Here is a 24,741-nt window from a genome sequence, read left to right on the forward strand (position 1 = left end):
GCTAAGAGCTGTGTGTGTTTTATATACAAATCAGCCCATTCTTCAACTCAATACTACCTTCTCTGACTTGGAAACTCTTGAAGTTCCCTGCTTGGTTCCCTGTGATTCGGTTGCTGGAGGCATCATGAGCAGAATGTAGAACCTTTTCTGAGTTAAATGCATGTCCTTTATCACTGATTTATTTACAACGCCATCATCAGGAATGAAGTATGGCAATTGTCTTTCTAAGCAAGTCCATCTTCCTCAAGCTCCTAAGCCAGTTAGTCAAAAGTCCTTCCCACTACACAGAATAGCTTCTTCTGCATCACCTTAGACCTGACCCACAAATGCAACAGAAAATGAGTTGATAGAATTCTGCAATGGTAAGTTGTACCAACACATTTTGCATTTCGGGGGTGGGGAGCCATTTCTGAAGGTTCCCTCACTTAAAAAGCTCCCTGCAAGTAGAAAACGAGCAACATCTGGGAGAAAAGGTTCTAGTCTTGCCCTCCCCCACTGCGCTAGTTTTCCACTTGCAAAGAGCTTTTTAAGTAAGGGAACATTCAAAAACGCAATTTCCAACGCCTTCAATACGAAACGGTAATGTCACCTCATTATCCTGCTTGTGTATCAACCTCAGGCAGATTTATTGTCCAGTCCTGCTAATCTCACAAGATAACCTCCCACCACAATGTAGTGTTTTCCACAGTTGTGAATACCACAATCGGATCCACTAGGAGGTTCCATGGGTCAAAGTGATGATGATAAGCAAATATATCTAAGTTTAGTTTGCAAAGGCATGAACTCTAGTTCTCACTGGGACTACTACCTTAGTTCATCTTTTCTCATTTTTGTGTGTCACACAGTTGGGCTGAGAGAATCCCAGCCTGATTTAGTGACATCAGTGTACTCCCCAGCAGCAAGCATCCCTTAAGCCCAGCCATGCCTCAAGATCACTCTTCTCTCACCTCCACTATCATCATCCCTAAAGAACTCTTCGCTGTCATTGGCAGAATGGGATTTCTTCATTTCAGCAATTCGATTCCGTGGCACTTTCCTTTTGAGGGAAGGGGAAAAGAAAGAAGGGCGGTTGTTCCGTTCCGGAGTTGGCGGTGTGCTGAATGAAGTGACCTGAAAGAAGAAAATCAGAAATAAATTGGGAAGCAAGGTTATGAGATAATACTGACTGCTCTATGTTTTGATTGACATTGTATTTTATTTTGAACCTCATTCAATGGTTATCTGCTCTGAATTGCAGTCTGGTGGGTATAAAAACTGCTTCCTGAACACTGTTTTGAAAATGCATTCTTCTGGCTACTGAACAAACACACATGAACAAACCACCATTTATGTACAGTGACCATTTAGGGACAGCTGACCTTTTAATGCAAAATATCCAGTATTTTAATACAGTGATTGCCAACTGGCATTATAGAAGACATACCTGGACTTCAAAGGCAATTTTACTTAGATCCTCTAACTTTAACAGAGAAGGAGATATTTAAAGGTTTTCTGACAGTTTCACTTTAGAGTCAAACTGGTTTCCAAAGCTGCAAGATGAATTCTTTCTACTGTTTTGGTTTTTATTTGACGCAGACATCCTGCCCAACAGAGGTAGATTTGAACAGCAAAGATACACTTCTGGCTCCTCAACAAACGGAGTTCTCCAGAGTCCAAGATTGGAGAACTTAACTCACTCTCTCATGTAGAGGTGAACCTGGGTTTGAATCTTCCTCTGTCCCACAGGGAGACGTGTCACCAGTTGAAACGCGACTCACGGCCATTTCCGCGTGTCCTTTTCCTTGTGGCCCTTTCATTCGCACAAATTCCATATTATTGTATTTGTAAAAGCCAAAGGACATCCTTTGTGCCATTTTTGCTGCAACGCTTACCTAGAACGAACAGTAAAAATGTAAGACTGGTTATGGGATTCCCAGCCCAGGGAAGGTTGATGCCTGCCTTGCTATCATTCAGGTGCCAGGTTGAGGCATTTTGTTATCTCAGGGGTTAATAATAATTTAGATCTGTGGAAAAGCCAGATTCGTTTCTGTGGAACTGGCACTTCTAAAACTGTCCCTTAATGTCCATTCCGTGCTTTTAAGAACTTCACCTTCTAGTGTGGCAGTTCCTCTTCTCTGGAACTTCCTGCCAATTAATATCTGGCAAGGACAATCATACCCTTATTGACACCTGCTAAAGAGAGTTCTGTTTACCTAGACAAGTATTTTTATTATCTACATTTGCTTAAAAAAATTTTGATCTATATTTTGATCATTTTATTGTGTCTGCTGTTTCTGAAGTCTGCATTTACTGTTGTTTTATATTTGTGAAGCCCTTTCCACTAGTTTAGGCCAGTATACCTACTGCAGCCTTCTATGGGCAGAGATGCCCTTTTCAGTCTTATCCATGCTCTGGCCATGTTCAGTTTCAATAACTGTAACTGAATGTGGGCAAACCCTTGAAAACATTTGGAAACTTCAGCTGGCTCAGAATGCAGCAACCAGGTTGTGGACCAGGCCTTGCGTATCTGATAATATTTTGTCTGCACTAGAAAATCTTAAATGCCTTCCACTTACGTCTTGAATATAATTTGAAGTGCTGATTTTAGCTACCAAACTCTTAAAAAAGAAAAAGAAAAAGTGGCAGCACTGTATCTAAAGGACTTCCTTCTTTCATACAAAGCTGCTTGTTTATTAAAGGTCATCTTTGGTGATCTTGCTCCAGGAGCTTCCACCTTCAGATATTAGGTGGGTGACAACTGGTGTGAGGTCTTTATCTGTGGCAGCCTAGGGAATTCTCCAGGCAGTCTGGTTTGTTTATACACAACCATTTAGGCACATGGCTAAAAACAGAGGATAATCTAGAAAGTTCTTGAAATGCACAGAACATTTTGCATGAAGCTGGTACAACATTTGGACTGAGAGTTTTCTACACCCAAACACCTTTCACATTTCCAAGAGAACTCAAGTGGATTTTGCTTCTCCTAGTAACAGTTTATGGCTCCTTAAGAAATTCTGGCTTTACCTTCAAAGAGTCAGAGGCTTAGGAGTAAACTGGGACTGAACCCTCCCTGCTCCCTGACCACATAAGCACTTTTCTCCCAGTGAGTTGTAGCAGTGCAGCACAAGAAGGTAAAGTGAGGAAGGGACCAGGGTAAACTTATCCCCCATGTTGTTGTAGAAAACAGGCACCCCAGTTCCCAATAGTCACTTTAGGCATAAATGAGGCAAATGCAGCAATACCTAGTGCAGTCACCTGTGAGGTATCAACCTAGCTAGGCAGGTGACCATCACCAAAAGGGCTCTCACCCCATTGTCTTTTTTTAATGCTTTTTTGAATTCAAAAAAAGCACACATTCAGAAAAAGAAAACTACATATTCCCACATGCTTAGTTTCTTTCCTTATACACAATTTCTATAACGGCTTCCCATCACTCCATCGTGGATCCTAAATGCTTTAATCATGTGTCACACTTTTCATTATCAGTCCAAATCAATCTCCATTATTTTATTTTCCTATAGTTTTCCATATTTCTGCAGGGCTCTCACCCTATTGTCATAGACCTTCTTGAGGGCTTCGTAGCGGATCGATCCCTGGAAGATGACTCCTTGGAAGGTGTTGCTTTTGTCACTGGCCACCAGCTCCACACAGACCATCTCACCTTCTCCTACAGTCATATCGCTGAACACCTAAATGAACATCCGAAAAACTTGCACTTAGTAGGAGGAAAAAACAGTAGCTCTAGATAACTAAAACTTCATTTGCTGCCGCCTATTTTACATAGATTGCAAAATATAAGCGTCCTTTTCAAGGCACACGATGCAAGACTTTGTTTCAGAAAAGCAAATTCAAAATGATTGGCCTGGAAGCAATAAAACCTGTAGCAGTTAAAATGTATCCTATTTTATTTTTTTGAGCAAGAAGGGCAGTAGGGGGAAGAGCATTAAACATGAAATTGCCCAAAATGCTCACAAAGCATAACTTAATACAATATAATGTGGGGGGGGGGAGAAATTGAGGGTTGTGGGACTGAACAGAAAGGGAACCAATTTTCATTTATCTCCCCTTCCCCACTGAAACACACCTCTGTTCTTCCTAAAAGGGGCATGGGGCGGGGGCAATCATCAGAAAGTGCTTCCCTCCCAATTCTGCTGACATAAGGTCTACTGTCCACTGAGGAAGACAACACAATCATGGTGAGGCTGCAGTCCTCTCTCTGGACCTCTGGGAGGTACAGGGGGAGAGAGAGAGACCACACACCAGGTCTCCCATCACCACCTTGTCATCAGCTGAGCCAAAAGGTGGTATATGGGGGGCCTTCTTATTCCCCCCAAAGACCCTCAAGTCCAGGGGAAATTTAAGAACTGACTTGAATCTCTCCCTTTCATTTCTAATGGGAGAGAAATAGTGAAGAAGAAGAAGAAGAAGAGGAGGAGGAGGAGGAGGAGGAGGAGGAGGAGGAGGAGGAAGGGCAGAAGAGTACAAAGGTGCTTCTGCTCTGCCAGCAAGAGCAGGTCGGGGGGCTGGATATGGTGGATTAGCAACCTCCAGTTTTGCCCAGGGCCAACCTTCAGAGTGTCTAAGGAAAAGGACAATCTCTAAGCCTTTGGCAATATTTGATAAAGGGACCCTGACCGTTAAGTCCAGTTGTGGACGACTCTGAGGTTGCGGTGCTCATCTCGCTTTATTGGCCAAGGGAGCCTTCATACAGTTTCCGGATCATGTGGCCAGCATGACTAAGCCACTTCGGGCGAACCAGAGCAGTGCACGGAAATGCCATTTATCTTCCCTATTTATCTACTTGCACTTTTTTTTTTTTTTATAAAAATTTTTATTGCGTTTCTTTCCATAGGTTAACAGATTTGTTTACATAGCAACATGCAAGAAACATTTTTTATATATGAAGAAAAGTAAAGAAAAAGAAGAAAAAGTTAAGAAACTTTCATAACGTCCTTCGAGAGTTCGCTTTTGGACCTCCTCGCATCCTCTCGGCATTGCATTCATTATTCTAGCCAGTTCAGCAATTTGTTATCTTGTTTCCCATCTTATTATACCTTTAAATTTATTATGTTACCAATTTCGAAAATTTGTAATTTAGTTTTAACACTCTTAATAAACATAATATTTTGTTTCTAATTTGTCTCGTTTTTTTCCATCAATACTTACTTTATCATTTACTTAAATAAATTGCAGAAGCATAAGGTTTCTTAATCGTGCGCAATCTTAACATTCAAACAACTTATAATATTTTTGCAAATAGTCCTTAAATTTTTTCCAGTCCTCCTCCATTGTTTCTTCGCTCAGATCTCGAATTCTGCCAGTCATTTCTGCCAACTCCATGTAGTCCATCAGCTGCGTCTGCCAGTCCTCCAGTGTGGGTAAATCTGGTGTCTTCCAGAACTTTGCGATAAGAATCCTAGCTGCTGTGGTTGCATACATAAACAAGGTTCTGTCCTTCTTTGGCACCTTCCGGTCCACCATGCCCAGAAGAAAGGCCTCTGGTTTCTTAGAAAAAGTATATCTGAATACCTTTTTCAGCTCGTTATGTATCATTTCCCAAAAGGCCTTTACTTTCGGGCAGGTCCACCAGAGGTGAAAGAATGTCCCTTCTGCCTCCTTGCATTTCCAACACTTATTATCAGAAAGATGATATATTTTAGCCAACTTGACTGGGGTCATGTACCACCGGTATACCATTTTCATAATGTTCTCTTTCAAGGCACTACATGCCGTGAATTTCATACCGGTGTTCCATAACCTTTCCCAGTCCTCAGACATAATGTTGTGTCCTACATCCTGTGCCCATTTTATCATAGCAGATTTAACTGTCTCATCCTGTGTGTTCCATTTAAGCAGCAAGTCATACATCCTCGAAAGTACCTTAGTCTTTGGTTCTAGTAACTCCGTCTCCAGTTTCGATTTCTCCAACTGGAAACCCACTTTTTTATCCATTTTAAATACCTCTTGAATTTGAGCATAATGTAACCAATCTCGCACCTTATTTTTCAGTTTGTCCTGGCTTTGGAGCTTCCAATTATCTCCAACTCTTTCAATCAATTCCCAATATTTTGGCCAGTGGGCCTCCATATTGGGCCTTTTTTTAGAAATCTTGGCTTCCACTGGTGATAACCACCTCGGGGTCTTGCTTTCTAATAAGTCCTTATACTTCATCCAGACGGCAAAAATTGATTTTCTGACAATATGGTTTTTAAACAGTTTATGAACCTTCGCCTTGTCATACCACAAGTATGCATGCCAACCATAAACATTGTCAAACCCTTCCAGATCTAGGACATCAGTGTTTTCCAACAGAAACCAATCCTTCAGCCAGCAGAAGGCTGCAGCCTCATAGTACAACCTTAAATCCGGCAGGGCAAACCCCCCTCTTTCTTTTGAGTCAGTTAGTATTTTGAATTTAATTCGGGGCTTTTTGCCCTGCCAGACAAACTTAGAGATATCCTTCTGCCATTTTCCAAAACATTCCATTCTGTCCACGACCTGGAGGGTTTGAAATAAAAATAACATTTTTGGCAAAACACACATCTTTATAGCTGCGATTCGGCCTGACAAGGTAAGTTTCAATCTTGACCAAATATCCAAGTCTTTTTTAATTTCCGACCAACATTTTTCATAATTATCTTTGAATAGATTTAAGTTTTTGGTGGACAAAGATACCCCCAGGTATTTCACTTTTTTAACCACACTTAGCTCTGTCTCTTTCTGGTACCCCTCTATCTCTGTAGGCGTCAAAGTTTTGGCCAAAACCTTAGTTTTTTGTTTGTTTAGCTTGAATCCCGCCACCCGACCAAACTCCAAAATAAGTTCAAGAACTCTTTTTGTGCTAGATTCTGGCTCCTGTACTGTAATGACTAGGTCATCTGCAAAAGCTTTCAGTTTGTATTGTTTCGCTCCGACCACTATACCCTGCACCAACTGGTCCTCCCTGATCATATTCAGCAATACCTCCAGAACAGAAATAAATAACAGAGGGGATAAAGGGCACCCCTGTCGTGTCCCTTTTTCAATTTGGAGTTCCTCCGATACCACATTGTTCACTATCAGTTTAGCTTTTTGTTCTGAGTAGATTGCTTCTAATCCATTTTCAAAACCCCGTCCCACTCCCATCCCTTTCAAGTTTTTCTTCATAAACATCCAAGAGATGTTGTCAAATGCTTTCTCCGCATCAATAAAGATTAAGGCAGCCCTTGTGTTTCTAATTCGCAACAACTCCAATATATCAATAATGTTCCTGGTGTTGTCAGACATATGTCTACCAGGGAGAAAGCCTGCTTGGTCCTTGTGAATTACTTCATTTAGTACATTTTTAAGTCTATTTGCTAAAATGTCTGCAAATATTTTGTAATCCACATTCAGGAGTGAGATGGGACGGTAGTTCTTAAGCTGAGTCTTTTCCCTTTCTGACTTGGGAATCAATGTGATGAATGCTTCTTTCCACGTTTCCGGTGCCTTTCTCCCCTCCATGATCTGGTTACAAACCTCCAACAACGGTTGTATCAAGAAGTCCTTCAAAGTCTTATAATATTTGGAGGTAAGTCCATCCGGGCCTGGAGATTTGCCCAGCTGCATGTTCTGGATGGCACCTTCAATTTCTTGTTGAGTTATCTTGCTGTTAAGAATTGATCTTTTATCTTGGCTTATTTTAGGTAGTCCATTTATCCTCAAAAATTGATCTATTTCCGGTTCTTTCTGAGGCCCCTGTGCGTAAAGCTCTTTGAAGTATCTGTGGAAGCACTTTCTTATTTCTTCTGGTTTCTGAACTATTTTTCCTTGAATCTCCAAGTTTGTAACCGTATTTAACTTTTGTCTTTTTTTCAACTGCCAAGCTAGCAACTTTCCACATTTATTTGCTGATTCAAACGATCTCTGCTTCATTTGTTTAATTTTCCACTCAATCTCTTGATTGATCAGTTTCGAATATTGTGCTTGATGGAATTTGATCTCTCTTAGCACCTCTTTTGACTTCGGTTTGGTTCTCAACTTTTTCTCTCCTTCACTTATTTTCTCTAGAATTTTTTCCTTTTTTCCATTCCAAAATTTTCTCTTTATTGTATTCTGTTGTATCAGAAACCCTCTCATTACAGCTTTACTTGCATCCCAGATTGTTCTTTTCTCCACCGTAGTATTCAAATTTATTTCAAAGTAGTCCTTTAGCGTTTTTTGGGCCTTCTTAACAATCTCTTGATCTCTTAGCAAGGTGTCATTCATTCTCCATCTGAAGGATCCAGTTGGGAAAAGTCTCAATTCCATTTTTAAGGCATTATGGTCGGAGCAGGTTTTTGGGCAGATTTCCACTTTTCTTGTTTTCGGGGCCAGCCCTCTAGATATCCAAATTTGGTCAATTCGTGTCCATGACAAGTGGGCCTCAGAGAAGAAGGTTCCTTCTTTACCCAAGGGGTTCCTTGTCCTCCAAATGTCAATCAAGTCCATATTGTCTGTCATTTCAAAAAAGGTTTTAGGGAGTCTGCCGTCTGTTGTTAAGTTTTGATTTTGGGATTTGTCCATATTTGTAGACACCACCCCATTCATATCTCCCATCACAATAATGTTAGAATAGTCCAAATAGTCCATCATTGTCTCATGCAGCTTCTTATAGAATTCTGATTTTCCATCATTTGGCGCATAAACTCCTAATATCAAAATCTTTTCCCCTTGTGTTTGGATTTCAATTGCGAGAATTCTTCCATGATCATCTTTGAATAGAAATTTTGGTGACAGGTTCTCCTTTGCATAAATTACAACGCCTCTTTTTTTAACTTTGTCTGATGAGATAAATTCTTGGCCAAGTCTTTTATTGATTAATACTTTCCTATGGAGCCTAGTCACATGTGTTTCTTGAAGGCATATTACATCCAATTGTTCTTTTTTTAGAATATGAAATATCCTCCTTCTTTTTTCCGGGGAATTCCCGCCATTTATGTTCCAACTAAGTAGCTGCAGAGACATCCTGTTCTAATTAAGATGTTCTTAGGATGAGGTGTCTTCCTTTTGCTCAGGTCCCGAGGGTGCAGGCGTTGGCCCGCTTCCAGGCAGTATTGGTGCTGGTAAAACTGGAAGCCAATCCACTCCTTTTTGGAGATCTTCTCCGTGGTCGTGAAGGAACTTTTGGTTATCTTCAGGTGTTCTAATTTTAACCTTCCTTTCTTTGTAGGTGAAGGATAATCCTTGTGGAAACTCCCACCTATAGGGAATTGCGTTGTGTCTCAACAATTTTGCTAGTTCTGTATAGGTGGCTCTGAGGTCCAGCAACTGTCTCGGAATATCTCTATAAATTTCCACCCTTTTGTCTTGTATTTCAATTGCTTTTTTGAAGTGGAGACCTAGGATCTTGTCTCTCTCTTCCTTTGATCTTAAAATTATCAAACAGTCTCTGGATCTGTCTTTCCTTACCAATCTTCCCAGTCTATATGCCGAGACAATCCTGAAGTCTGTATCTTCCTTTAAACCCCAGAACTTCGAGAATTCCTGTGTCAAGTATCCAATCAAGTCTCCTTGTTCAAGTTCCGGGATGCCTCTCAATTTGATGTTATTCTCGCGATTTTTCAGTTCCACCATTGACAGATAAACTTGTTGTTCACCCACCTGTTTGTGCAGGGGCTTAACTTCTCCCTTTATTTCTTCAACTTCTTTTTGTAAAGCTCCCACTTTCTGGATTGCTTCTCCAGCTAATTCCCGATTTTCAGCTGTTGCTCCTTGCAAATTCTCTATGGCTTGCGTGTGCTGGGAAACTTGATCAGTCAATTTTTGAATCGAGGAAGTCGCTTTATCTATCTTCAGAGACTGGTCGTCCACCTTCTGGTTTAAACTTGATAATTGCTCCAATATTTGTTTTAATAGTGTATCTGACCCACCTGCTGCCATATCTTCCTCAGTGGCCTTCTCAGTTATTTCCCCTTGTTCCCTTTGGGTCACCAGTACAGCTGGCACCGACGATCGGCGTCCTTGGGTCAGTGTTGTTTGTACAAATTGTGCTGGTTTTCTTTCCTTTTCTTTTTCCTTGGCCTCTTTAGATTCCTTAGCTTTAGATGCTCTTGTTCTCCCTGCACCACTCATTACACATGTGTCAGTGTTCAAGGTCAGATTGTCTATTGTTCCATGGGAGAGACAAATTCAGTTATAAACAACCAGTGAAGTGGAATTCAAAACAAAAGTCAGTTCCCAGGATTTTATAATCCGAAAGCCCTGTAGGGGGAGTGCCACCAGGTTTCAAAGACAAAGAAGGAAGTAATCCGCCATTAAAGTTCCAAATTATTTCAACTCAGTAAATTCAGTAATCCAACAGTCCCTTCAAAGACTCAGAATTCCCCAAAGCACCTTTTAAAGTTCAGCAAAATTTCACAAGAGGTGCTTGCAACAATATCACGTCCAGTCTTTTCTGCTCAAATGTATCAGTTACGCTTGCAAAGTTTTTGCAACTGTTTCCGCAGTTTGACACAGTCTCCCTCTCCGGCAGCCCGACGATCTGGCTTTTTAAAAATACGACCCAAAGAAAAAAGGAGGTAGGAGAGAAGTCCCCGTCACTCCTTCTTTTAATCAATGTCCCTTTCCACCTTCAATTCAGCAGGAAAAAGAGCAGGTTTAATAGCACGAAAAAGTTAAAACTTCCCACAGTCCCGTTTCAAGCGCTTTCCGCTTTTTAAAGCTTTGCTTTGATCTTGTCAGCAATGTCGGAAGACGGACTTCCCTTTTCTCGTCTCCCGTTTTCAGCCAAATTTAACAGATTCTTTGCCAATTTTAAACCCTTTACTCACGGGTATGTTACTTGCAGTTTGATGTTGGTTTTAGGAAGAAGGATCAGTGCTCATCTGCAACGGCCGCGCGGCTTCACTTCCGCGGAAAGAGCGATGAACTCACAGCACCGCTACCCCTCCTTCACTCCGGGTCTCCTTACGGGGTCCCTTCTGTGTTTTCGGAGCAGCTTCTGGTGCCCGCCGAGTCCCACGGCCACGGGCTCACTCTACCCGTGGTTTATCTTGATGGGTCGTCGCTATGCCGCAGCGAACGACCCTTTTCCGCGGAGCCCCTCTTCAGAGCTCGAAGAGGACCGCCATTACAGTTTCGCGCCGCCCCCGGAAGTCTATTTATCTACTTGCACTTTGACGTGCTTTCGAACTGCTAGGTGGGCAGGAGCTGGGACTGAACAACGGGAGCTCACCTCGTCGCAAGGATTCGAACCGCCAACCTTCTGCTCGGCAAGCCCTAGGCTCTGTGGTTTATTTGATAAGATACTGCAAAATTTTGACATGCATTTTATTTAACCAGGTTAAACAGTTACTGAGCTTTTCCAAGTCTTTCCTTTGGGCTTTGAACTTGCTTTACAGTATTTTGCATATGTCTGTCTGCAAGTGATTAACACATGTAGGTAAGGTTCCTCTATGTTTACAGGTCCTCTGTACCAACAGAGAAGCCAAGAGCCAGCCTAGGCTCAGAGGGGAGACCGTCAGGAGCCCCACATAATCTGCTCCAAGCTTTCTAAGGAAAAGGAATACAAGTAGAGGAAACAAACTCAGATGTGTCCAGATGTTCCCATGCAGTGCAGTTACGTTAAGTAAACACAGCACTGTTGGCTGGAGCTACCACAACTATTTGAAATTAAAGACAAGCACAGGAAATGGCATCTGTTCTTGTGAGTGACCTACCTCTTCAAAGTTGTCAATCATAAAAAATATGTTTGGATAGCTGATCTTCGATTCCTCCCCTTTGCTATCCATAGGGTGCTTACTTGGAGATGCAAAGACTTGCTGGAAGAAACCATTTGGAAGATGTTATTAGCTTGCTGCATGGATATTGGCATGTACATGAAGGGAAAGGGGCTGAGATCAAGGCTGTCCCTTCAAGTTTCTCACGATGAGCTGCACTTCTCACCTGGGATTTCTTTTTATGAATGTGGATATCCCCTCCATCTGAACGAGTACACACCGCACAAGTCACTATGTAATCCAGCTGAAACAACACCAAGGCATTGGAAAAGAAGCATTAATGGTTGTACACAACCAAAGCAGAATGACAGCCTTAACAGCTTTTTCAATAAGCTTTGCTCCCCAGCGTCAGCAACTAGAGGAGAAAATGTGACCTTCCAGTTTCCATTTCCTCTCTGATTCATAAATACTCTGGTCTGCTTTTTAAAGGCAAGTTCCTTCCCCAGCCAATGTCTAACTGCTCTGCAGATACCCTCCTCCCAGGACACACACAGCCTAGTTCAAAAACAGCACTTTTATCAAACGAGGATCATGCTGTCTCCTCTTGTTCTGAGCTGCCTGTTTCCTCTTTCCTCTACTCCTCCTTTGCCAGACCTTTCTGCTTACCTTGACCCTTCCTAAGATCAGAGAAGGTCAGCCAAGGGCAGGAGTGCCAGCTTGGCCCCCAATCATGGGTGCCCGAGGTCATGGGTGCAATGCAGCGTGCAATTCAGTGGCACTGAAATTTGTGGGCGCTCAGTCCCTTCATGGAGAATTTTGTGGGTGCTCAGGCCCCAGGGAGTTGGCACCTCTGGCCAGTGGCAGCCAGAGACACTTCTACCTGCAGAGGTTTCACCATCACAGCTTTAATATTCCTACTCTGTGACAATAAATATAGCAGGACAGAGAACAAAGGCCAACAGAAAGAGGAGGACTTCTCCAAGGGCAAAACCAGTCTGAAAGGGGAACAGAAAGCTACATCCGCACATCTGAAACCTGGGGGGGGGGGGACGGGGGACGACAGAGGGATTTTATTTGTTTTAAGTGCAGACACCATCTTCAAAATTTTGTACAGTGGCACCTTGGGTTAAGTACTTAATTCGTTCCGGAGCTCCGTTCTTAACCTGAAACTGTTCTTAACTCGAAGCACCACTTTAGCTAATGGGGCCTCCTGCTGCCGCTACGCCACCGGAGTTCTCATCCTGAAGCAAAGTTCTTAACCTGAGGTACTATTGCTGGGTTAGCGGAGTCTGTAACCTGAAGTGTATGTAACCTGAGGTACCACTGTAGTTGACAAGTTACCTGCTTTTTGATGATGCGTTTGAATTCTGTCACACTCTCAATATACAGAAGGGTAAGATAGCTTATTTTACTTATGTCGTTTTTCATGTCTTCTTTTTAATTGTCTATTGTAGCAGTACACCAGAATCAAAACAGCCTCAATAGCAAGGAGGTGAACCATTAACTTTTAGCTCCCCCAAATGAAAATTGACCACCAGAGATGGGTTCTTGCTTTTTTAGTTGACTGATCTAACAATTAAATATTGTTGGGCTAAAAAAAGGGAACACAGCACATGACAAACATTCTAGAATGACCCAACATCTATTTTATGGAATTTGAATCCAGTCTTTCCTTAAAGAGTGCTCAAGTCAGCTAAAACCACAGATTAAAACTAAATGTAAATCAACAATATAACAGCTTTAAAAACTGAATCATTTCTCTCTCTTTTTTTTAAAAAAGTCAAGATTCCAAATTTTGAGCAAGAAAACTCCCAGGGTGTACATGATGTCTAGCATCTTCAACGAGTAATAAAACTGCAGAGAAGTCTAGACTGTCAATTAAGTGGAAACAAAGATCTGTCTCTGTACTCCAACATACTGTGCAACAGCTAAGGCAGGAGCTGCTAAGCTGACACAATAGGAGACAATTGTCTTCTAGATCAGAAATGACAGGCGCCAGCTCAACCTAGAACTGTGTATATTCCAACATAGTAATCTCACCAGCAATTGTTCTCATCTATAGCTGATATAATTCAGAATGGTTGTCCACTGGTGCACAGCCAATGTATGATTACAGTAAATTGCACAGACATATATTTTGCATTGATATGCATTAAAAACAGAATCTGTGTGGTTTGAGGTCAGGGTCTTCCAGAAATAAAAATATTAAATCAATGTTTAAAACCAACAATGGCTTATCATTATGTAGGAACACAACCAGGGTGGAAGAGACGACCAAGGTGGCCCATTAACCATGGTTAAACAAGAATGTTAAGATTCGGAAAATCCAGTCTTCAACAGTCGTGCTTAGGTTTGTGTGGCCACCTTATCTCTAAACACCAAGCTACAAAGACACAACCGAAGAACAAATGGAAAACAAAACAAACTATGGGGGCAAAAGTCATGGCTCATCAGTGAGACAACTCATGGTTTGCTGAACAAACCTTGTTTTAAGACCAATGGTGGCTTAGCATTACATAGGAACATATCCAGAGTGACTAGGGCTGATCACATGGACCTTTCCCACAGTTTGGACAATCCCAGGATGAAGAGTCCCATGTGATCACACCTGCCAATGCCATTGCAGTCATTTATACACTTTATTACTGCTATGGAATGAACCCACAAGTAAGTAGTTTCCATCTTCCTAGCATATGTATTATTTAGAACCAGGGTAGAGAACCTGTGACTGCCCAGATGTTGCTGGACCCGTACCAAACCTGAAAATCAATCATAAAGGCTGAGAATGATGAGGGATGAAGTCCAACACTGGAAAAGCCAGAAGTTCACCACACCACCCCTGATTTAAGAGAATACCTGAACACTTTCTTTTTGGTGGTTTGGACAGTTACTAGACACTCACAACACTAAGAAAAAATAGACAAGGCATTAGCAAAAGCTACATACAGAAGGGCACACACAGAATGGAGTAAAGCTGGACCCCTGAGGTTTATGTGATGGATGTGGGTTAGTGATTGTGGATATGAGAAGAGCAGAGCCCAGACACATGAACTGGCTCGGCAGAAGAATGATTATGTCACAAAATCCAAGAGACTGGTTCTTGTGCCTCTACCTGCCATGCTACTGAATAATGGAAGGTAAGTGGCACAGTCAGCTTCTGGATCCTCTCCCTTTACCCTTAAATATTTGAGAAGCACTGAAGTTGGGCTCCCCACCCCCTCCCCTGAGAATATCAAGTTGTCACCTCTGAATGCAAATTCTGGGACAGAGCTGATTTTCTTTCCAAACTTAAGGAACATTCCTGTATTGCAGGGGCCTGGACAAGATGACCTTCAGGGTACTGTTCTTTCCAACCCTACTATTCAATATTTCTATTATCACCCCAAGAAGGCACTTTAAGAAGTTCTCTCTTTTCCCTTCTTGGGGCTGCTGGACAGCTTCCATTACATTATCCTATTTGCACTAAGGAGAAGGACGATGCTTCTTCAAAATAATCCCCAAAATACTGGTCTTGCCTTGCAGCCAGCTAGGAAACAAAGCTGCATCTGGAAATGGTAGGCACCATTGGCCTTTGACTGATTCCTTAGATGCCTTCTTCCAGCTTGGCGCAACAAGCAACACAGGTCACCATCAATTCACAAGCGACACATAAGCCCCAGCACTCCATGAAGAGCTCATATATGGATGACCACCTTGGATGCAGCCTTATACCATTTAGCTCAATATTGTCAACACTGACTGGCAGCGGCTCTCCAGTGTCTCAGGCTGGAGACATTCCCACCCCTATCTGGAGATGCCAGGAAGTGAGCCTTTTGCATGCAAAGGAAATGCTCTACAGCCTTTGCCCTTGACCAGGCAGCCCGGCTGTCAAAACGCAGGCAATTTTGGACAGATGAAAATCCTATATCCGTATGAAGCAAAGGGCACAGGGCCAATGAAACTGCCTTCCCATCACAACCACACACAGACAAAATATCTGTGTTCCATAAAGGGAAGGGGCTTCCTATATTAATAAATCAACGCCTGGAGAAACAGAAAGGTTAGGCTACCTTTTGCAGGATAAGGTTCAAGCAGACACTTTCCTCCCAGTCGATATCTGGATCTCCCAGGCCAGGCAGCTTTTTAGAATCCCTGCGGTACACTTCCACTTCAACCTGCTGAGGGGGAAAAACCCAAAAGGTGTCTTTAAGTAAGGGGGAAACTCATATTTGAGTGGCTACAAATTTATTAAAAGCAAAGGTAGCCCCTGCCCACAGGCTCACAGTCAAGAAACATAAGCAAAGGAAAAGGGCAGGGAGATTATTCAAAGCAGTGGTCATTCAAGGTTGTAACTTCCAAAAATTGGGTTTGAACCTCAGATTATCACAAGTCTTTTGCAATTCTTTTCTGAGACTGAGAGGAACAGTGATAAGAAGCAGTGGTGCCACCACCACTCTAATTCAAAGTAACCATTATGAACTCCAAATATTTCTCCCTTTGGACTTTAACTCAACCTGCTCCCAAACTCTCTCCTCCCCCTTTTTAAAATTTAATATGAGAGGTGTTATAGCTCAAGGCTGCCTAGAAGTTCCACTCATTTCACAGCTTATCCACAGTAAACCCAAAGAATTGCAATAAATAAGCTGTTTTTGCAATTCCAGAATGCAGCACCAGATATTTCTCAACAGGAGGCTATGGAGGTTATTGAACAGACTGGGAGGAGTTGGGCTCCTATATCAATTGTATGTGCAATAGTTGAGTTAGCACTTAAAAAGAACTTTTTTTTCAATTTCAGGAAGAATTGCACATATAGCCAAAAGTAAGATTCTTTTCTGGTTGCTGTTGCCAATTCCTTCTTTCCCAATCGTCCCAGGACACAGATCGAAATCTCGCCCAACTCTTGCATGAAAATCAGGGTGGCATCCAGCTGAGAATAAAAATTGTCTTCATCAGCATCCAGTGTTGGTGCATAAGCGCTTAGAATAGTAGCCTGTTGGTTTTGGGTGAGTTTTATTCAAAGGTTTGAAAGTCGCTCATTAATGCCAGTAGGGACTTCTGACAAGAGCTTCACAATATCATTTTTGATAGCAAAGCCTACTTCATGTATTCCATGTTCTTGTTCATGTAGACCTTTCCAAAAGAATCTGTAGCCTCCTTTTTCTTCCTTCAGTTGTCCCTCTTCTGCTCTTTGAGTTTCTTGAAGCGCTGCAATATTAATGTTAAAATGTCACTTGTGATGACGGCAGTTCTGTGTTTGGAACGCTCCTTGTCTGTGTTATCCAACAATGTCCGTATATTCCATGTTCCAAATTTCAATTGTCTTTTGTGATCGCTGAGTGGTGACCCCACTGGGCACAGTTATCCAGTCAGGGAAAAAGGGAGGCAGACTACGTTTCGGGCGCCTTTTCTAGCCCTTGCCCCTATTCAGCGTGAGCAGAGTGGATCCTAAATAGGACTGCTCAGTCATGGATACAGTTGCCGAGCTACTCAACTGCCTCATTCCTTGAGTCCGAACGACTGAATCTGTATCCACCGCCCATGGGCCGGTTCATGACTAGGGGCTTCCAGATTTCACACTGGGAGGAGGACAACAGGAGAAGACAGGATAATGCTTCCGAGAAGGCTGCTGGATGAGTGGGCCATAGAAGGACCACATGAGGAGGATAGACAGTGCGTGACATTCAAGGAGACACAAGATTTCCACACCAGAGAGGTCAGGCACAAAGCAGCCCTTAGTGAAGCCGAGATCCAGAGAGAGCCCAAGGCAGTGTGTGCTGAGAGTCAGTTCAGAGGCAAAGACTGAAGGAAGAGGAAAGGGAGAGGAGACAGGGAGGCAGCTAGGTCAGAGGGACTAGCCACATGAATGTTGAAATTTCACCTCACTGCAGAGAATGGGCACTGTTGCCGAGGAAGGTGACTAGCCAGACATCAGGAGGGTGACAGAGAACAGCAACATGGGGATGCAAAGGACAGCAGAGGTTAAAAAAGCAGCAGGATAGGGATGTGGGGGGTGAGGAGCAGGGGAGGAGGAGGAGGCAGCATTGGTGGGCTGTGTCAAAGGGAGGAAGGCCATGTTTCAGCAAGGAAAAGTAATTGAAAGGATCAAGGGAACAGACTACGGAAGATGACCACTTTCTCCATAAGGGCACAGCAGCTGTTGGGGATGCTCAAGGATTTGTCCAGTCCACAATTTCACGTGAAGTGACTTAGAATCATAGAATCATAGAATCATAGAGTTGGAAGAGACCACAAGGGCCATCGAGTCCAACCCCCTGCCAAGCACAACCCAGACTAATCTTCTTTGGTTTTTGCACTTCTCAAAGTTTGACAAAAACACAGTTCCCAGTTCAGAGAAATAATTAAAAAACAAAAGCAAAATGCATACAAAAAGGCAGTGTGGTTTTATTCATATAGCACTGATAATTATTTTATTATATTTTACATAAACACAACTCAGGGTTGTGTCTGATTAAGTAGATTATAAAATTATTCTAAATCAATAACATTATTTTATGGACAACATATGTGAAAATAAGAATGTTTGCACAGTTTGTTTTTTGCAGGCGCAGCGTGGAGTATGAGAAGGGGAAGAGGAGCTGGGCAGAGAGATGGGCAGAAGAAGGTGCCACTTGCCAAGGGAAAGAAATATGCTTCCCATGTTAACAATACATCTTTGTTTGGGGTCGAATGCAACATCCCAGCAGTGTCCACACCGCAAGCACACGCAGAGCTCTTTCTGCTCATCTTATTGTGGAGCCTTACACCAGGCCACAGTCAGGAAAAGAGGGGCTTCCAAGAACACAGAAGGTGGCCATCCTTGGTCTACATATCTAGGGGCTCTCACCACATGGGTTCAGGGCACCGACTGTTCCACTGTGTTGAAGACCCAAGATCAGCCATGGTAGGAGAAGCAAAGAGAGCCAAAGGAGATTCTCCTTCCTCCCCACGGTCTTATCACCTCCAAACACTGTGATTTCTCATTTTCTCCAACTTAGACCACAAATTGATGGCATATCAAGCTGCCACTTTCTCCTCTCTCATTGAAAACAAAATTGCCACAGCTACCTATGCCACAATGAGCCAACACAAGCATGCACAGATCCACATTTCTGCCATGACAGGAAGCAATCATTCTGCAGGAAATGGAAAATTTTGCATCCTCCTCCTCCTCACACAACCACCTCTGCACTGGTGAGAAGATTTACTCTCTACAGTGCTTCCAGCTTTCAGGTCGCATTTTATGTCAAATCAATATACATTATCATATAAACATCTGGTTGCACTTTGCCTTAAACGAGACTCATAAAAAGGAAGAGACATTTCATCAACCTGTAATCTATCACTAAATCAAGCTTTTAACCTATCAGAAGGAAAGAATACGCTACTAGAAGTGGTGTTAGTGATACCTAAGTAAAGGAGGGAATGACTCATGTATATTTTCCCGCTTCTCTTCCGCTCCAGCCTTCCCCATTTCCTGCTTCGCTCGATAGCTCTTCACTCCATCTCTCCCACTCCCTGGCTTGCCTTATTTCCCCCAGCACATTGATGCTGCCACAGCAGCTGCCACCTACTCAATTCTTCACCTGGGCAGATGAGTTGGAGATACTGACAGACGCCTAGAAGAGCCATTTTATTTCCTCTCCTGCAGTTCTAAGAGAAACAGAGTAGTCCAGATTTAGGATAACAAATATCCTAGAAAGAGAGGAATGTATAGCCCTGTGCAATAGTTCTTCAAACATTTTTTTCTACCTTCTGTTGCTTAGAGGTGCATGCTGAGGAATTCCTCTGCACCTCACACAGGGTCTAGGTAAAGGTAAAGGGGCCCCTGACCATTAGGTCCAGTCGTGACCGACTTTGGGATTGCGGTGCTCATCTCGCTTTATTGGCCGAGGGAGCCGGCATACAGCTTCCGGGTCATGTGGCCAGCAGGACTAAGCCGCTTCTGGCGAACCAGAGCAGCACACGGAAATGCCGTTTACCTTCCCTCCGGAGTGGTACCTATTTATCTACTTGCACTTTGACGTGCTTTCGAACTGCTAGGTTGGCAGGAGCAGGGACCGTTGCGGGGATTCGAACCACCGACCTTCTGATCGGCAAGTCCTAGGCTCTGTGGTTTAACCCACAGCGCCACCCGCGTCCCTCACACAGGGTCTAGTGCCACATAAATCGAGCATGTGCCCTGACCCAACCAGGATTCTCTGGTAGCTGCATATGGCAGGGGAAAGGTGCCAGGACTGGGCAAGCTCTTTGTCAGAGAAAAAGCTTCTCATGAATGCTTCTCATGAATGCAGCCCACCTCAAGAAGCTTCTGAGGAACTCCCAAGAGCTCTCCAGAACACATTTTGAAATCCACTGTGGTATAGCCTTGACTCTGAGCAAATTCTCAGGTACCAGGAAGTTTCAAATATACCTTGGAAGTCGAACGTAATCCGTTCCAGAAGTCCGTTCAACTTCCAAAACATTTGGAAACCAAATTGCAGCTAGCAAGCTCCTGCAGCCAATCAGAAGCCACGAAAGCCCCGTCAGACATTTGGCTTCCAAAAACAGTTCGCAAACCAGAACAGTCACTTCCAGGTTTGCGGCATCCGGGAGCCAAAACATTCAAGAACTAAGCTGTTCGAAAACCAAGGTACAAGTATTCACAAGTACATAAATATACACAGAAACAATTCCTGTCTCACAGAGACAGTTCTTCACGTTGTGTCAATGTGTTTTGATACAGCATATGTGTGATTTGCTGCTCTCTCACAAATGGAACAGTGTTCTCTATGAGAATAAACGTGAGCAAAGCCCTGAAGTCTCTATTGCAGCCCTTAAGTCTAGGGCTGCGAAATACGAAGCCCAGGGATGGACTGTGGTCCTCCCAGTCTCTCTAGTTAGCCCTTGAGACTCTCCCAAGACCAGGCCCCTCTCGCCTTGCTCTGGTTTTGCCTGGCTGGAATGTATCCCTGAACTGCAAGAATGGCTCATGTTTGCCTGGAGGGAGAAGAGAGAGAGAGAGTAGAAACATTGGACTGTTCACAGTTGAATGTGCCCTGTTGCATCTGTTGCCCATAGCCTGACCCACTTCTGCCCCTGCCCATCACTGCCATCCATCCCCCAGAAGATTGCCTGTGAGGGAACGCAAGTCTCTGGCTGAGAAATGTTTGCTACCCATGAGCTATATCATACAATCACTTTTGAAAAACAACAACAACATCAGGTTACAATCTTTACATTTCATAATGCCCAATCTAGAAACAAAATGCATTTGTCTTCTGACTTCCAAGTGGATTTTTTAATCATCACAAAATAGCTCCAAATCAGGTCGATTTAAGGGTACTTGTGGCCAGCTTCACAAACTTTATATTCAGGGAAATGTGGTGAGTGGTTGTTAAGTGGGTATGTTTCATTTCCTCTAGAATTTTATAACATGAGCTAATACCTACCACATGATCGCAAGCACCGACTGTCATACAAATGGCCTCCGGGTTCTAAGTGCTATAACGTGGCAAAGCACCCCAGAACACACAATTGTAGTATTCTTTCCCATTTCATTGCCTAAGATCATGATGGCCAAATATTTCATGTAAAAATATCTTTAATTTTTATAAGCCAGCACATCCCAAGAGTCTATCCAAGCTTTACGGCATCTCTCGACACACAGCATTGCTCAGAATGCAGGCAGTGCCAAAACACAAATTGCACTTAACCTGACGGAAAATGTGCCTCTTGGGTGTAAGATTCCATTACCCAACTTACCTTCTTCCCATCTGTATTGTCTCCACCAACGTATGACAGTTTCCTTCGGACATAGAAGAGCATGTCATCTTGCCGGGGGGCCCATTTCTCCATAAAGTAAGTGGAAAACATCCAAGTCCAGAATACAATGCGGTCATCTTTGAAACAACCTTTTAGAAAAGAGATCCATATTGGTTGGTTGGTTTGATTTATTCCTTGTCTGCCCTTCACCCTAAGGTCGCAGGGCAGGTTACAACATTAAAACACAAGACAGTAGGCCCACAACTTACATGCATTTAACTTGTGTGCCGTCAGCTTTACATATGTGGTAAATAAAAAATAAAAAGAAGTGGAAAGGAGGTGGGTTTCCAGGAAAAATGACTTTGGCAATCCCAACCACCACTGAAGCCAATGGGTTTTGACTAGAAACAATTAGGGCTTTAGGCACGATCCCTGGAATGCAACCGCAGCGTAAGTTGCAGCATTACTGCATTAAAAACCAACAGCTTACAATCACAATCAAGATGACAATTAAGAACCACCGAACCCACATTGCAGCGGTTTTTAAAACACCAAATGGCTGAACTTGTAATGCTGGCCAATTTTTTCCATTTGTTTCCTAGCAGGATCCTACCCGGTTAAGTCCCACCTTTTATTATGTGGCAGCCACGCAAACCTCATATATAACGCAACTTCCTTTGAGAGTGGAGGTTTGAAACAAATGTCTCCCTTGCCAACCGGCCCCAGGTGAGCTGCAGCTCCAGTTGGCTCTCCCCAACCCCAGGGAGTGAGAGGAGGAGAGAAAACTGGCCAAGAGGACAAAGTACTGAACTGGACTTTGCGCTGGGCCTTTGGAGGAGGGAATCTCAACGGCAAAAAGGAAGAGCAATGACATTTAGGAACCCATTTCTACAGCGGTGTCCCTGCTTGCCCCAGCAATAATTTAGATTCATGATCAACCATTATTAGTCGTTGTCATTAATACAAGGCAATCATTGTCAGCTTATAGACAACTTGAGCAAGGCATCTTCCTTGCTTTGCCCGCCCTCAGCTTCAGCTGCCATAAGCATGTTGGTTTCAGAGGAGGGGAAGTGGAAAGGAGAAGCAAAGCTGCTTCCTCACTCTGAGATGACTGGAGGTGTTTCCCCCAGGACAGGGTGTTTTCAGACTGTTGGCTTACTGAGGTCCCATTGTGTTTGCAACAGTGACCATCACTCAGCTCCAGCACTACCAGAAGGAAGACTTCATCCTGAAAAAATGTACAGTATTTCTGTTTGCTCAGATATCATAAGGGGGAGAGAACAGAAAAGTCAAGCATCATTAGAAAGGCACCTTGTGCAGATCATGTGAAGCGCAGCTTTTATCACTATTTACTACAGGTTATTGCTGAGACTTGTCAGCTGGTGACGGAGGCTTGCAGCTCACTGCCAAGAGAGTCTTGGCAAGACCCCACATAGAAAGCAAATCATTTAATTACCACTCCTGCATTAGCCTGCATGAAATATGCTACTATCTTGAAAAGGTCCCCTCTTAATTACCCTACAGGGACCCAAAACGGCATGGGGGAGAGGAAGGGAAGCTGCGCACCCAGTCCCGGCTGCCAACTGAAGCACTTCTAGCAGAAATAAAAACAAGATCATTTGTCGGGTGAATGAGGACAATCTCGTGAGCAAAAACAACTCGCTGATTTTGAAAGAGCAGGAGCAGAGTCACTTTGCCTCTACTCCTGGGCAAAGGCACAGCCATGAAACTCAAGTGACAAAGCTCTTCCTTCAGGCTGAATATCTGAAAGCTCTTTCCTAGTGGGGGGGGTGGGGGGTGAAAGCCTACATACCAGTTCTCTGTATGCAGGGTCTTTTCTTTCAGGGAGGACCACTTTAATTAAGCAATCTTTAATTATCCAAAAATTTAAAAGATTCAGCATTTATAATGCAATTTTATATAGTGCTGCTTCTGAGTGCTCAAAATTCTTCCTGTACATCTTTTAAAGAATCTTTTCCACACCCCCGCAATGTTAAGTCACCATTATCAATAATAATAATAATAATAATAATAATAATAATAATAATAATAATAATAATAATAAATTTTATTTATACCCTGCCCTCCCTGGCCAGAGCCAGGCTCAGGGTGGCTAACACCAATAAAATCACAGTAAAAACATAATAGGGGGGGGGAAGAAGGGGGAGAACCAATTTAAAATACAGGTTAAAATGCAATTTAAAATGCAGCCTCATTTTAAAAGTAGACAATAGATCAAAACCATAAGGGGAGGGAAACATAAGGGTCAGACTGAGTCCAAACCAAAGGCCAGGCGGAACAGCTCTGTCTTGCAGGCCCTGCGGAAAGATGTCAAGTCCCGCAGGGCCCTAGTCTCTTGGGACAGAGCGTTCCACCAGTACTGAAAAGGCCCTGGCCCTAGTTGAGACCAATCTAACCACCTTGCGACCTGGGACCTCCAAAATGTTGTCATTTGTGGACCTTAGGTTCCTCCGTGGGGCATACCAGGAGAGGCGGTCCCGTAGGTACGAGGGTCCTAGGCCGCATAGGGCTTTAAAGGTCAAAACCAGCACCTTAAACCTGACCCTGGACTCCACCGGGAGCCAGTGAGGTAAAGCACTGGATGAATGTGATCCCATGGCAAGGACCCACAGATGGCAAGCCAAGTCAGATGACATCACATATTTAAGGCAGAAGAGGTGAGATCTGAAATGGGAACTTCTTAACTGATAGCCACTATGCTGTACTAACTCAATAAAGAGAAGCCGCCAAGAGAGGCTAACTATAAAATATAAACACACAGCAGCTTGTCATAAAATAAAAGCTGCCTCCCTCAAAAAACTATCTCATGGTGCTTCAGTTGGCTGAATAAGAACCTGACCTTTTTCAAATTTCTTATATAAGTAGATCATGGCACTGCAGCTCACTATAGTTGCATCTGGGGGTGGGGTGGGGTGGGGGACACTTGAGCACAGAGCAGGGACATCCAGGTTCAAATCTCCACTCAGCCACAAGGGTCACTGGGTGACGTGACCTTGACCAGACCCTTGAGGAACACTTGAGGGAGTTGGGCATGTTTAGCCTGGAAAAGAGGAGACTGAGGTGACATATGAGAGCCTTCTTCAAATATCTCAAGGGCTGTCACATGGAAGATGGAGCAGGCTTGTTTTCTCCTGCTCTGGAGGGAAGGGCTTGAACCAACAGATTCAAGCTACAATGAAGGAGGTTCCAACTAAACACGAGGAAGAATGTTCTGACGGTAAGAGCTGCTCAACAGTGGAATGGATTCCCTTGGGAGGCTGTGGACTCTCTTTCCATTGAGGTTTTTAAGCAGAGGTTGGATGGCCATCTACCATGGATGCTTCAGTTGAGATACTTGCATTGCAGGGGCTGGACAAGATGACCC

At 43.3% G+C, this 24,741-nt stretch overlaps 1 protein-coding gene across 2 annotated transcripts in view; it reads right to left on the reverse strand.

Annotated features, from left to right (window-relative positions):
* Window positions 1-24,741, reverse strand: part of KIAA0930 — a 65,741-nt gene that overhangs the window by 2,860 nt on the left and 38,140 nt on the right. The window contains exons 2-8 of one of the 2 annotated variants that reach the window (XM_081191795.1): window positions 21,357-21,505; window positions 15,686-15,793; window positions 11,863-11,940; window positions 11,637-11,738; window positions 3,528-3,668; window positions 1,677-1,871; window positions 948-1,110 (exon numbers count right to left, since the gene is read on the reverse strand). In XM_081191795.1, the coding sequence (XP_081047921.1) occupies window positions 948-1,110; window positions 1,677-1,871; window positions 3,528-3,668; window positions 11,637-11,738; window positions 11,863-11,940; window positions 15,686-15,793; window positions 21,357-21,505 (936 nt within the window). The remainder of the gene's footprint in view (window positions 1-947; window positions 1,111-1,676; window positions 1,872-3,527; window positions 3,669-11,636; window positions 11,739-11,862; window positions 11,941-15,685; window positions 15,794-21,356; window positions 21,506-24,741) is intronic. The other variant, XM_081191796.1, reaches the window with a different exon arrangement.

This window comes from Podarcis bocagei (assembly GCF_964188305.1).
Source record: "Podarcis bocagei genome assembly, chromosome: 4".
NCBI classification, from domain to species: domain Eukaryota; kingdom Metazoa; phylum Chordata; class Lepidosauria; order Squamata; family Lacertidae; genus Podarcis; species Podarcis bocagei.